Source organism: Nannospalax galili, unplaced genomic scaffold (genome assembly GCF_000622305.1).
Source record: "Nannospalax galili isolate Female #2095 unplaced genomic scaffold, S.galili_v1.0 scaffold646, whole genome shotgun sequence".
Taxonomy (NCBI): Eukaryota; Metazoa; Chordata; class Mammalia; order Rodentia; family Spalacidae; genus Nannospalax; species Nannospalax galili.
In genome coordinates this window covers 1,928,368-1,942,995 of record NW_008355279.1, presented here as the reverse complement: position 1 = coordinate 1,942,995, position 14,628 = coordinate 1,928,368, and the positions used below count along the sequence as shown (strand labels likewise).

The window sequence follows — 14,628 nt, the reverse complement described above, 5'->3', positions numbered from 1 at the left end:
AAAAAAAAAAAAAAAAGAGGGGGCCAGGATATGAGTAAATATCCCCAAATATGTCACGCTCACTCTTAAATATAGGTTCTTTAAAATTCTGATTTTATTCCTGCATTTCAAATACACCTGTACACTAACATCTCTCAAATCTAGACTGCTAGGTTTCTAGCATGTATTTTAGAGGTATGTCAACTCTATGTAGAACATCTCCACAATTATCACAAACAACTCACCTAAGCTGCATTTTCACTTTTCCCCTGAACAAAATGTCTTTTCCTGGTATTCCCTTCTCAGTTAACAAGAACAGAAGGATGAATTCTGCCCTGTCCTTTATACCTAGAATCTAGTCATTAATCTTTAACTCCATCTTAGGACTTAAATATTTACCTACTACTTTTCTTCCTCTCTATTCAGATCCCCTCTGCCTCAGATCTGCATGATCTCTCAACCAGCTAAACTGTAACAACTTAATAAAGCTGTTATCCTTAAGTCCTTAAACCAATTCTTTCTAACTCCACCTGAGTAGTCCCTCTTAAAAACCTGACCAGTTGTGTTGGATAGTGTCCTGGGAAATGGGAACCTTAAATGGGGAATTTCCTCCATCAGATTGGCCTGTGGGCATGTCTGTGAGGAATTTTCTTGATTGTCGAGTGATGGGAGGGCCCACACCACTGGGCAGGTATTGTTGTTTAAGAAAGCAGGCTGAGCACAGACCAGAGGAGCAAGCTAGTAAGCAGCTGTTCCTCCTTGACCTATGCATCAGTTCCTAACTCCAAGTTCCTGTCTTGGCTTCCCTCCATGATGGACTGTAAGCTATAAGGTAAAATAAGCCCTTTCCTCCCCAAGTTGGTTTTCGTCTGTGTTTTTGTCACAGCAATAGAAAGTAACTAGGAAACCAGCTTAGAAAAAAAATCCACATTTCTAAACAGAACAAATAAGATCCACCATGACTGGTCCCTACATTGGTCCTGTCTTGTCTTATTACTTGTTTTGTCATGGTACTGGCACAATGTTACCGTTTCTTAGTCTGTATTCTTATTCAGGCCCTATCTTCTACCTGTAATGCTCCCAGACCCAACACTTTTATCTCATTACTTTCTACTTATTTTTAGTTCTCCAAGAAAGCCTTCACTTCACATAGTTAGACTCTACTTCTGTGTTCTCAGTACAGTACTTTCTGCTTAACTGATCCTCGAATGCTATTATTCCCCCCTCCCTTCCCTTCTCTCTCTCCCCTCCTACTCCCTTCTAGGCAAGTATTCTACTGATGAATTACACTTCTGGTCCCAGTTTCTTTTAAAGCATTTTTGTTTTATGACTATGAATCTTCTCCAAAATGCACCCACTGGGGAAAGAGATAGTATTTTATCAAATTTCCAAGTGCCCAGGACAGTGTCTGGTACATATTAGGAAGTCAAAGTAAGTTTGCAAAACAAGTATTCTAAGTAAACTAGTACTTCCCCCACAGAAATTCAATTATAAATAACCCAGTTTAAAAAAATTGTATTCATTTATTTCTATTTTATGTGTATGAGTGTTGTGCCTGTATGTGTGTAAGTACACCTGTGTCATGCAGTGCCTGCAGAGGACAGAAGAGGGTGTTGGATTCCCTAGAACTGGAGTTATGGACAGTTGTTAGCCGCCATGTGGGTGCAGGGATTCGAACCTGGGTTTTCTGTAAGAACAGCTGGTGCTCTTAACTCTCCAACCCATAAATAACCTAGTTTTAAATGACAGCTACATTAAGTAATGCCATTACTTTAATACTTTAGGTATACTGTGGGTTATAAACACTTTTCAACCCACAGAACCTAGCCACTGTTTAAAATGTGAGAATGTCTTCCCAGTTGGAATTTTCATAGTTATAGCTAGATATAGGCTATTTGTAAATCAGAAGTAACCTGTAATATTAAATGCATGATTAATTTCATTTTAGCCTTAAACCAGACTGGTAGTATCTGTAATACAGCATTTATGTTAATCAAACTTTGGTACTCACAGCAAACAATGCCTGCCAACCTAGTACTGCTGAGTTAACAATACACTTCTTTGTCTGCCTTTAGAAGTGGTTACAGGCCTGAACAGCAGAGATAAGGTTTTCTTTTCTCTAACAAGAACGAATAAAAAGTAAACCATTATAAAAAGCTCAATGCAAGACAAACACATGTATCTGGAACACTATTTACCTAACTAACTTCAAGGTCAGAAAGAGAAAATAATCAAAATGTATTCTACATTGATATCAGTAACAGGAAATAATACTACAAAGGCATTCCAATTCCTTTTTAAGGAGTACAGCCCATCCTCAAAGAAGCAACTATGATAAAAAGCAGGTTCCTATCGCTGGTTGTGGTGGCACACACCTTTAATCCCAGCACTTGGGAGGCAGAGAGAAGCGGATCTTTGTGACTTCAAGGCCAGCCTGGTCTACATAGTGAGTTCCAGGACAGCTGGGGCTATAGGGAGACCCTGTCTCAAAAAGACAAAAAAAAAAAAAAAGCAGGTTCCTATTTATATATGTGACATTCATATTCCAATAAAATAATCCATTCTTATTATCATAAGAAAATAAGAGTGTCAGTGAAAGAAAATTATCAACTTGGACTCCCCTTGTTTCACTGATGAAGAATCTAAGACCCAGAGGAAAGAACCTAGAGCCTCCACCAAGTGCACCCTGAACAGAACATGGCAGGTCCAAATTAGAATGCAAGTCTCCGGAGATGCACCCCCAGGCCATGGTTGGGAAAGCAGGAGCACACTGGAGAAGTGTGTGATAGATGGCTGATTTCATTCTGCATCTTCTACCCAGATGAGTGCTCAGTGGAGAATATGCCCCACAAAATAACTTATAGTTGCAATCTGGTAAAAGCAATGCATCAATCCTAACACTGTAAGGATTGAGTCTCAGTAAGAGATTTTCATGAATAGTGAATTGCCTGTGTAACCATTTATCATAATGTCAATTTTTAATTAAAATGGATATATATCTTATAACTTTTATCTTAATAAAATTAAATAAAATACTATGACTGAAATGCACTCTTTAGTTTTAATTACAGCCGTCAAATTACTACGGCCCCTGTCTATCACCTTTGGTTCTTTAATTGCTAATTATTATTATTGTTTATGTGGGTGCCCCCCATCTCTCTCATGAGTTATCTCTCTCCCTATCTCTCATTCTTACCCTTAATGAAATGCCTCTCCAGATTTTAAAGAGAAGCCTCTCCTCTTTAAGACCCCGTCTTGGTTACACCTCCATAATTTGTATGGTTTCTGTCTAATGCTCTCCTTCCCACCTCGAGGCCCTTTCATTCTAATAATCTTCATGTGTCAGCTTCCTTTTGGGACCAACTGCTGCAGTTCTTGTTCTATACTGAACAGAATGTGTTCTAGTTTCATCTCTATTGCTGTGACAAATACCATGACAAAAGGCAACAAAGAGGAGAAAAGGATACTTGGCTTACATTTCCAGGTCATAGTCCATCCTTTCAGGGACATCGAGGCTGAACTCAAGCAGATAGTCATTTCACATCCTCAATTTAAAGAGCAAAGAAAGAATAAACATACTCTTGGCTTGCTTACTGCTTGCAGCTCAGCTAGCTTTCTTCATGATTATAGAGTTGAGGGCACTGCCCAGGAAATGGGGCCACTCACTTTCAGGATGGGTCTTCCTACCAAGGCCATGCCCACAGGCCAACCTGATCCAGGCAATCCCTCAAATGTGACTTTCTTCTCAGGTGATTATAGGCTGTGGCAAGTTGATATTTAAAACTAGCCAACACAGAATGATTATCATATTAAAATACTACTACTTTCTGTAATGACTCTTTAAGTAGAATTTAGCTTAACATATCAAATAAAAATAGTCATTTGAGTAGCACAGAATTCTCACCTCCAAAGCCTCTCAGCAATACCTCATTGAAAGAAGAATGAAAAGCAAGCTGTTCAAAGCACTTGCTAAATTTTTGGTTATCAGTCATCTAAGTTTTTTTTTAATTTTTCATATTTTAAATAAAGTTGGCAAAAACATTTGAACTATTTAAATACAACTGATGAAACACAGCCTGGTTATTAATTTTAAAAAAAATAGAAGAATGGTTTACATATTTACACTTGATCTGTTTGTAAAGCAGAGAGGCTAGAGAGAATATCAGGCTAAAGGGATTTGGGGGGAATAAAGGGATTAAAAGGAAGGTATGTTTGGACTGCTGATAGGATCAATAATGACTGCCTAGAAGTATCTACAGAAGGATGATCAGGAGCATTCAGATGGGAGTCAATCACATAAATCACTATTACCTACACATTACACATAAATAAATGGTGGTTTAAGATCAAGATTGAGCTATCTTAGAAACATTTAAAGTATAGAACCTCATTATCTTCCTATCCTAAGAACTCAGCAAGGTCAAAACTCTAATAAAATATTAAAATGCCTCCAGCCTCCAAAACACTGTTAAGGATCTGAGGTGTAACAGATTTCCCTTATCAGGCTCTTTCTAGCAGAGATATTAGAGTTGAAATACAAGGGTGCTAAGGATCCGAACTCCAGTCCTCTTACAAAACAAGTACTTTACAAACTGAGCCAACTCCCTAGCTCTGTGACTTTCTTCTAATGAACAAACTATAGCTAATGAGGGGACAACACTTTCCTGATGAGGTTGCTATCGTGTTATGAGATGTTCTATGGAGAACTCTTGTGACAAGGAGCCAAGCTAGGCCTCCAACCACTAGCTCATGAGGCAATGAATCCTGCAAACGGCCAAGTGAGTAAGCTCACAAAGAGATTCTTTCCAGATGAGCCTGGAGATGACTGTAGCCTTTTAAGAGACCTTTATCAGGGGATCTAGATAAGCCACCCTGAACTGCTAAGCTGCAGAAGCTATGTGATACTAAATGTCTTAAGACAGTATGTTTTGGGATAATCGGTCATGCAGTGATAAATAGTAAATATAGACTTTAAATGCAGATAGCATGTAATAATGAAGAATGCTGTTGAAAATCTAATAGGTATTCTGCCTGAACAGATATAAGGAAAAAAAAAAGAAACCTAAGTTCATGTCAATTTGTGTGATAAAGAATCATATATTGTTTTATGCAGGTAGAATATCTATAGTAATGTGTACATATTTTATACAGTACAATGTGATTTTATATAGTCCAGGCTAGCCTCAAACTCAGGGCAATCCTCCTGCCTCAGATTTCCAAGTGCTAGGATTACAGGTGTGTGCCACCAAGTCCAGCCACATCATTTTCTTTAATCAATTTAAATTTAATCTGAAATTGTACTGGTGAACTTTATTGCTGTGATGGAACTGTTATAGTAGACCTCTAATATAATAAACATGTTTTTATGTCTGTGACAATCAAAAATGTTTAGATGTTAATTAATAATATAACCTGGTACAAAATTCTTTCTCTCTCAACTAGTTAGATCTCATAAAATTTCTACACATGCTGTTTGCCGTCCATGTAGTCGTTTGTTCCTATGGACTTTTAAACAACTGAAAATCTGGCTGACTAATGTAAAAAGCAGTTATTCAGAATGCAAGTTTTAGAACACTCACAAATATTTTTTAAAAGAAAGCGCTAGGTCAGCCCTGGAACGTTCATTCAAATTCTTCACTCAATAAAAATCTAGAACTTATCATGTGCTGGGTTCTGGGATATGACAGTGAAAGAGTAGTTCTGCTTATGCCACTGATCCAGTAGCAATGTCCTGAAAATAAGGAACAGTAAATCTACTTAATAGTATCAGTTAGCCAGGGTTTCTCTATCTTTGCTAAAGAATAATGTAAAAACTGTCAGATGCTTAGTGGCATTTCTATTCAATTAACTTACAAGCATAAAAACAATTCTAGGATGACAAAAATTAGTGCTCTCAAGAAGCACATCATTTTTAAAAGGATATAAACTACATATAGGCATTCTTCCAACTACCAGAATAGTAATCCCATAAAAATGAGTCAGCCTAAATTTCATCATCTTACTCTGAGCTATATCCTGCTGTAAAATTAAAATACATCTTTCTCCCATAGTGTTTACAAGTTTCAAATATTTATAGACTTCTGTCTCTCCTTCACTGTCTCCCGGCCAAAATAAATACATTTAGTCCTTGTCTCCTTTCCATTTAAAGCCAATTCCTCAACTCAACTACTCTTTTTGGAAATTTGAAATTTTCTACTTTTGTATTAAATTCTAGGATCCAAATCACATAACTGAAATATTGTTCCAGACATGAAATCAAACACAATAAAAACACCAAGCTTTTTGATGACATAATGCTTCTGTGTATGAACTCCAGACTCAGCTTTCAGCTACTCTCAGCTTTGTTTTGTATTTTTTCTAGCACTTTACTTGAATGGGTTTCCAGGTTACTGATTATGAAATGAAAATTAAAAGATGATGAATACACGGAAATGGTCATGACTAACAGTATAAAGCCAGATTTCTTACAGCAATAGAAAATGAAGCAGTTAATTGTCTCTATTACCACCTCCTTTTAGCATCATATTCTTATTTTATGAACTTTACATTTCTCTACTACAGTGTAAACATATGGGTTAAATCTACTCCTGAAGGTACTGTGGCACAAGGAAGACAATATAGTACAGATTTCAGTATTCCTCATCAGTGAAATAATTAGGGAGACTGTCCCAGGCTAGAGGGATCAAAGTTTCAATTATTATTGGAATTACTTATGGGGGGCAGAGACATTCAGTAAATGTGTAGGCAAAATATAAACAAGCACTATGCTAGCCAGAACTACACTCAGAATACATTTTAAGCCCTATGTTCATGCTATGGATAAAGGTTATAAGAATCAATGGGGAAACTGATTCTGTTACTCAAAGTTTCAGGACCTTCACACAAACAAACCAACTCCTCCAAACTCCAGGGTTTGATATTTAGAGACTGCTTCTATCAAGCTCCAACCCATATGTTTTTAGTCTCATTTCATATTACCCCAATTATTCATATTTGCACCAAGCAGAACAACATACCCTTTCTGAGATAATCCAAGTGCTTTCTCATCTTAGAAGTTTTAGATCCAACACACACAGATTTCCTTCACTCATTAAACCTCTAAATTCCACTTCAAAGTTTAACTCAAATTCTACCTGCTCCCTGAAGCATTCCTTTATCCCCCAACACAGTATCTCTTGTTACCTTGAATTGCATTTACTTTGCTCTTTTGAAATACCCACAACCTCATTTGCCCTATGACACTATTGCTTGTGTATATCATGTTTCTTCTTCTAGACTGTAACTCCTTGAGAAGGTCTCTGATGCAGTCCTATCTATATCATCCCCATTTGGTAACTATATTACCATCTTTTTATTTAACACATACACAAAAATAATAAATGTTCATGGAGGCCAGTGTTTTCAAATACTTGATTGCAAAAATGAGACCATTATCAATATTCTGCTATTCATTTTCTCAACACCTACTATGTACAAAGAAGATTATAGATCCTGCCCTCTAGAGAAGTTTACCATCTAGGAGATGACCTAAGATATCTATGTAATACAATTAAATACCATAACAGCACAAAGATGAAATACAACAGGAAATATAACAAGAAAACATTAATTGATTTCAAAGGAGAGATGAATATGAGGGTAAGCTTTAATATTTGTGCTGAACCCTGAAAGATAGATAGTATTTGAATATGTAAAGACAGAAACAAAGACAAGGGAAATGCAGGCCTTTGAAGTAAGAAATCTCAGGAGGATATAGGGAACAATGAATGAATATGTGGGAAATGACAGGGATGAGGAAAACTTCTAAAACCAATTGTAGCTACACATGGGAAAGACCCTAAAAACCAAATTAAGAAACTAAAACTTAGGTGTGGTGGTGCACACCTTTAATCCCAGAACTCAGGAGGCAGGAGCAGGTGGATCTCTTTGAGTTCCAGGCCAGTCTGGTATACACATTGAGTTCTAGACCAGCTGGAGCTACAGGGAGACCCTGTCTCAAAAAAAGAAAGGAAAAAAAAAAACCCGAAAACTTTAGTTCATCACTAAGAACCTACTTTCCTACTTCAAAGTTTTTGAGGAGAGGCTAATAAATGGTCAGTAGGTCTACAGTGAACTGGAAGGAAAGAAATTGTTAAAAAGGAGACAGATGAAAAAGGCCAGGAACATGATAAAAGAAAGAGCTCATAAAGCCCTGAACAAGAAAAGAGGCACTACGGATATAAACAGATGAGTAGAAGATATTGTAGATATGACATTATCGAGCTCTGGATGTAAAATTCAAAGAGAGGTCTGCAAAAAGGTAAAAGACATTTCTAGGCTAGGAGGAGGGTGGTGCCATAACCAATACAGAGGATACTAAAGCAAATTTGAGTAAGAAAACACTGAGTCCTGATCATACTATTTTTTTTTTTTTTTGGTCTTTTTGAGGCAGGGTTTCCCTGTAGTCCCAGCTGCCCTGAACTCACTATGTAGACCAGACTGGCCTTGAACTCACAAAAATCCGCCTGCCTCTGCTTCCCAAGTGCTGGGACACTTCCCAAGTGCTACCACACCCGGCCCATTCTGAATTTTAACAGTAAACAATCAGGTAACCGCAACAAATAAATCAGGTTAAACTATACTACTTAGAGTAAGTAAATCAGAGAGGAGCACTCAAATTAATCCTGATGAAAAAGTTTCATTAATGATTCAAATGTGACTATAACCTTGAAAATATAAAATCTAAATGCCATCTATGTGGCTGTTCAGAACAACCACAAGAACCTAAGAACCATTTTAAAACATGTTAACTCATGGTAAATACTAAGTGGAGAGTTGGAAGTTTGAGGAACCATATGATTCTGTAAAAATGGTAAACTCATCATCTGTGGTCACTATCATTTGGTCCTCATTTAATTACAATGCTACTACAAGAGGCGGCCAAGGCAGAGTCCAAGCTTGACTGACAATGTACAAAATGATGTCAACTAGATCTCTTCATGTATTCATTCTTTTCTGTAAATAATTCTCCACAGTTAATAAAACTGGAATCTACCTAGACTTACCTCTATAACATCCCTAAACTTCTCAAAAGCCTAAAAAATTAATTACTAAGAAATCACCTGAAGGAGCAAAATAAAAACCTTCAATGATAAATACATTAGAATTATAGCTATTTAGTACCCTTATATTCTTAAGAAAAACAATAATCTAAACTAAAATAACAATGAAGATGACTATCTGGCATACAATGATTATTAATAAATGCTTATTATATATATACTGAATAAAAAAAATCAAACATTTGAGTTGTGGATAATTTGTCAAATAAGTCTGTTCTAGCTATTAAATGTATTTAGTCATTTATTCGTTAATTATTAACGCTGGTAAGCAGATTTTCACCAGATGCAATGTCATTATTTCAGCATAGGTCTTAAGGGGGGAAAAATGAGACCTTAGTCATTAATTATTAATGTTTTTACTGATGATGAACAATAATATAAAGAACAAACAACTGAAATATACTTGCTTTACAGATTAACTGTGCCATTAAAATTATATACTACTAATCACTGTTGAAAAATCACAGTGACATTTTACAGCTATGTATTACTATAATGGAATAATATATATTAAATGTTCAGTCTTTTTTGGTTGGTTTTTGTTTTGATTGAGACAGGGTCTTGTTTTGTAGCCCAGGCTGGTCTCAAATGTCCACAATCTTCCTGCCTGAATGCTGGGGTTACAGGTGTGTGAAACTGCATTCAGCAAAAGGTAGTTTTTTGTTTGTTTTTTAAGACAAAGTCCCACTCTTAGCTCAGGTTGGCCCAGATTTCACTATGTACCCCACACTGGCTTTGAATTCTTGGCAATCCTCCTACTTTGGTCTCCCAGGTGCTAGGATTACAGATGGGAGCATACAGTCTTTTGTTGTAGATTATGTATGAGTTTTTATTACAAAATTTTCTTTAGCCAATGTTTTATTAAAACTGTGCCAAGACCAAAGAGTTTTTTAAAAGTGTGTTGTGGGGGGGGGGGCTATATTGATTGGTTTTAAAGAAACATACTTACAAGGCTGAGGAGATGGTTCAGCAGTTAAGACCACTGACTGCTCTTGCAAAGGACCCGAGTTTGATTCCCAACACCTATATGGTGGCTAACAACCATCCATAACTCCAGTTCCAGGGAATCCAATGCCCTTACCTGACCTCTGCAGGCATTACACGACATGGGTGCACTTACATGCATGCAGGCAATACACTCATAAAATAAAATAATAAATAAACTATATTGAAAAAAAAAAAGATACTTACCAGGTCTCTGTGAAGCACCCAGTTTGCATGGAGGTAATGGATACCATCAAGAATCTGGTAAAGTAGTGACTTAACCATAGATCTTGGCAACTGCATGGGCTTTTTATTTGCTTTTGATGCTCGGTGAAACTTAATAATGTGCTAAAAATTTAAAAAATAAAACATACTATAACAAAACGGTCGGCTCATATCTATGACAATAAGACACAATCAAGATTGTAATAAATGTTCTATATTTTAAATAAACTTTTTAAAAGCTAATAATGATACAAACAAAACAATCTGAATAGTAAGGTTGGCCAAACTAACGTATATGGGAATAAATGTGATCTTGTTAATGTAGGTCTATAATGATCAGATTTACTGAAAATGTTAAGACTTTCACTAAATAGGATCAAAAAGTACAAGGAATTAGTATTTAGGCACCTGTCTCAGAATAGGATTAGTAATATTCTTTATGGATGGGAATGAGAGAGGTAAACTAAATCTCTACTATTCAATTAAAGTTAGCATTTGATGCATTTGAGTAACACCACTGACAATGAGTACACTATGGAATTATTGGGAAAATTCTACCTCTTCTTGCACAGAATAAATTCCTAGCAGTTAATATTACGTAGGAGAGAATACTAGAAAGTAGAAAGGAAAAGGAGTGAAGGAATGGGAAAGTTTAATAACACTGAAAGAAATATAACCAGATCATTTCCAAATTTTCACATCCACATGTTATGCTGTGGGTTATAAAAACACTGTAATGAGGGAAGGAAATGCTGCATCTAGCTTCTCTCCAGCACCTCCACTCGTATCCCACTCCACCCTCTGTTAAGGCTTTTCAAAATAGAGACATTTAAAACCCTATTCACTAATTCTGTTAGTGAAGTTGTTAATAGTCCTCTATCAACACTAGAATGTAAAATTGTTGTTTATATAACTTTATTTTTTTAATTTTATTTATTATTTTTATTTTATGTGCTTTGTGTGTATTGCCTGCATGTAGGTAAGTGCACCCGTGTCGTGCAATGCCCACAGAGGACAGAAGAGGCTGTCGGATCCCCTGGGACTGGAGTTAGTGGATAGTTGTTAGCTGCCATGTGGGTGCTGGGACTCGAACCCAGGTCTTCTGTAAGAACAACCAGTGTTCTTAACTGCTGAGCCATCTCTCCAGCCCCCATACTTTAAATTTTTTTTTTATAAACTGTTCAACAGCATACTCACTTGATTTTCATACTAAATGAATTGGATTTCTAACAGAAATATTGTGAAACCCATATACATAACTTTTAACATTTCAAAGGCCACAATTTACAAAAAGAAATGTAAAATTAATTTGTATACCACAATGGATGGTACAGTACTACAAACTGACTAGTCCAATACACATTATTTTTCATCATACTACTGATGTTTTAAAGATGATATTTTACATTATCAAGTAAACTTTGGAAGAAATATAAGAGAATGAAGATAAACAGGGAAGTACTTTTGTCTGCTGTTGTTTGGAGACAGGTCTCGTGTACCCCAGGCCAGGCTCAAACTCATTACACAGTCAACAATGACACTATTAAACTCCTGAACAAACATTTTTAATTTGTATAGAAGACAAATGAAACCATTGAAACAAAATGTATTCATAATTTGAATTTACTGTCAAACTTGGATTTCTTATTTTTAGCAGTTATTCAGATAAAATGTTTAAAAGCTCTCTGATTCCTAATTTTGAAAGTTAAGAATTAGATGTTTTTCCTTCTGATATATAAGTATACACTTCTATTTGGCATACACCCAATTTTAAATACCAAAATGCCATAAGAAGTTAACCTTAAGTTTAAAATTGCTCACAAGTATATACCTGGTAAAATCTGTATTACTACACATATCACAAAAGAAACTACTTTTCACTACACACATTACAAAACTGCCATTAACTGCTTTCCTAAAAAACTGTAATCTTTTAATTAAAATTTCCTGAAGTGAAACTTCTGAGTATTACAAATACTACCATCTCAATAAACTTTTGTTTACTGCTCATCTTTAAAATCAACACCTATGCTATTATACTTACTTTAAACTGTAATTGACAGTAAGTTTTCTTTTCCCTACATCAGCCGTATGTATCACTTACATATAAGCTCCACACCTATACAAAAGAATCCTTTGCACAGATCATTTAGACTTACCCAAAGGTCATGTTCTGCATAATCAAACAGCAACCACACCTTCCTGTCACTGTGGGAAAGGAACACCTTCTGCAATGCGATCACATTAGGGTGCTTCAATTCTCGCAAAAGCTGAATGTAAGAGAAAGAGAGATCACAACTCTATTAGTGAGAAGAGGGCCGGGTAGTAATGTATTTATGACGACTTCAACAAGAACTTCTTCATGTATTTGTTTGAGATGGGGTCTCACTATACAACCGAAGTCACCCTGAACTTACAATCCTGACTCAGCCTCAAAAGTTATAGGTATTACCACATGTCTGACTAAATTTTGAAAATTTAAAAAAGCCATTTCAAAAGAGAAAAAAAGCTTTCAGAATACTATTACTCAGAGAAAAGCACTGTCAACATCATTCTGATCCTTTTTCTATGTGTATATATGTGTATTTTAAAAATGGGATCATTTCAAATGATAAAATGTAAAATGGTAAACAAAGTTAATACTGTATTACTAAAGAATTAATTAGGTCTATGGAAATATTTCAGTTGGTAAATTGCTTGCGTTTCAAGTACAAAGACCTGAGTTCAATACCCAGAATTTAAAAAAAAAAAAAAAAAAAGAAAGAAAGAAAGAAAAAAAAGCTGCTCATGATGACACAGTGCAGACAGATGGATTCACTGACCAGCTAGCCTCACCTACTTAGCAAGTCGTAGCCAGTGGGAGACCCTGTCTCAAATCTAAGATGGAAAGTGCCTGAGGAATGACACCTGAGGTTTTTCTTTGGCTTCCATATGCATGCACATGAGCTCACACACACACATACTGAAAACCAAAAACAAAGGAATTGTGTTAACTTTTTTACTAAAGGTACAGCTTGAGTCAGAAATCACAGTCATATAATTTATATCCACTTTAGCACAATATTGGCACTCAACAAATATTCCACAAAAAGAGTAAAGAAGCTCTGCTTCCCCGGGCCTGCAGGACCGCTGCAGGCCTCTCTCCTGACCACAGGTCTGTCTGCAGGATAAGTCCACCGTGCCCTCCACGCCTTGACTCCCTCAGCCTCATTCACCCTCCCATCTCCACAGCCTTTCTCTCCTCTGAGTTTGGGCCCTGCCCCATTCCTTGTCTTAGGGCCCCAGACACCTGGAGAACCAATATTGCTTCCTGATCCTTTTCATCCAGATCAAATTACTGCCTTCTCTGGGCCCCAGGAGCAAAGCTTCTGGACCTGGCTCTGCCCTCACCTCCCTCTGCTTCCCTGGGACAGCACTACCCAGCAGCCTCTTTCTGGGAAAAGGGGGGAGGGTAAGCTCTCACCTTTCCTCTTTCTGATCCTTTGCATACAGACCAACCCAGCTCCTCAGTGCAGACCCCAGGAGTCCTTGGGGCCTCTTCCTACCCCATCTGCCTTTGCATCTCTGGGGAACACAGCCACCACCTGCCCTAGACCAGCATCTTTCCTGGGCCCAGCTCCCAGGCCAGTCCAACCCCCAAATTCCTGAGGCCAAAATCATTCCTGGAGGGATCCAGACCTTAGGAGAAAGCCTGAAAACATCTGACCCTCAAATAAATTGGGCCTCTGTGGGAATTCCTGAAGACAAAATCAATCTGGCCACTCCAATATAAAACCAAAAGAGAGAACCAGAAGCTTAGAAGAAACAGCTTTTCATGCCCAAAAAGTAAACCACAGAGACACATAAAGTTCACAAAAAGAAGCAGACCTAAACTTGAGGCATGAGTCTCACACAAGAATCAGAAACTACAAGAGAAATTCACATGTCAAAATCACAGAGAAAAAATAATGTGAAAAACCAAAATAACATATCCCCACCAAATACCAATAGTCCTCTAGAGGAGTACAATGAGAACCCCCTAGAGATAATGCAGGACATGGAACTCAAAAGAACAATTATAAACGTGATAAAAGAATTCAGTGAATTTAAAGAACACACAAAAAAAGAAATCAAAGAACTGAAGGAAGATAGGGATAAACTTCTGAATGAATTCAGAAAAGAGAAATACTGAAGAATATTCAGGCTGAAATGAAGAAGGAAGTAACACACTCACTAACCCAATTAGAAACGACAGGAGAAAGCCTCACCAATAGGATGAACGAAGTGGAAAACAGAGTATCAAGACTGGAAGATAAAGTGGACGAAATAGACCACTCAAGCAAACATTATGAAAAATTTC

The 14,628-nt window shown here is 36.8% G+C and overlaps 1 protein-coding gene across 5 annotated transcripts in view; it reads right to left on the bottom strand.

Moving 5' to 3' along the window:
• The window catches only part of Cdk19 (cyclin dependent kinase 19), a 218,973-nt gene that overhangs the window by 62,924 nt on the left and 141,421 nt on the right, over nucleotides 1-14,628 (bottom strand). For all 5 annotated transcript variants that reach the window (XM_008852410.2, XM_008852412.3, XM_029555722.1 and 2 more), the window contains 2 exons: nucleotides 12,449-12,559; nucleotides 10,272-10,412 (listed from right to left, as the gene is read on the bottom strand). In XM_008852410.2, the coding sequence (XP_008850632.1) occupies nucleotides 10,272-10,412; nucleotides 12,449-12,559 (252 nt within the window). The remainder of the gene's footprint in view (nucleotides 1-10,271; nucleotides 10,413-12,448; nucleotides 12,560-14,628) is intronic.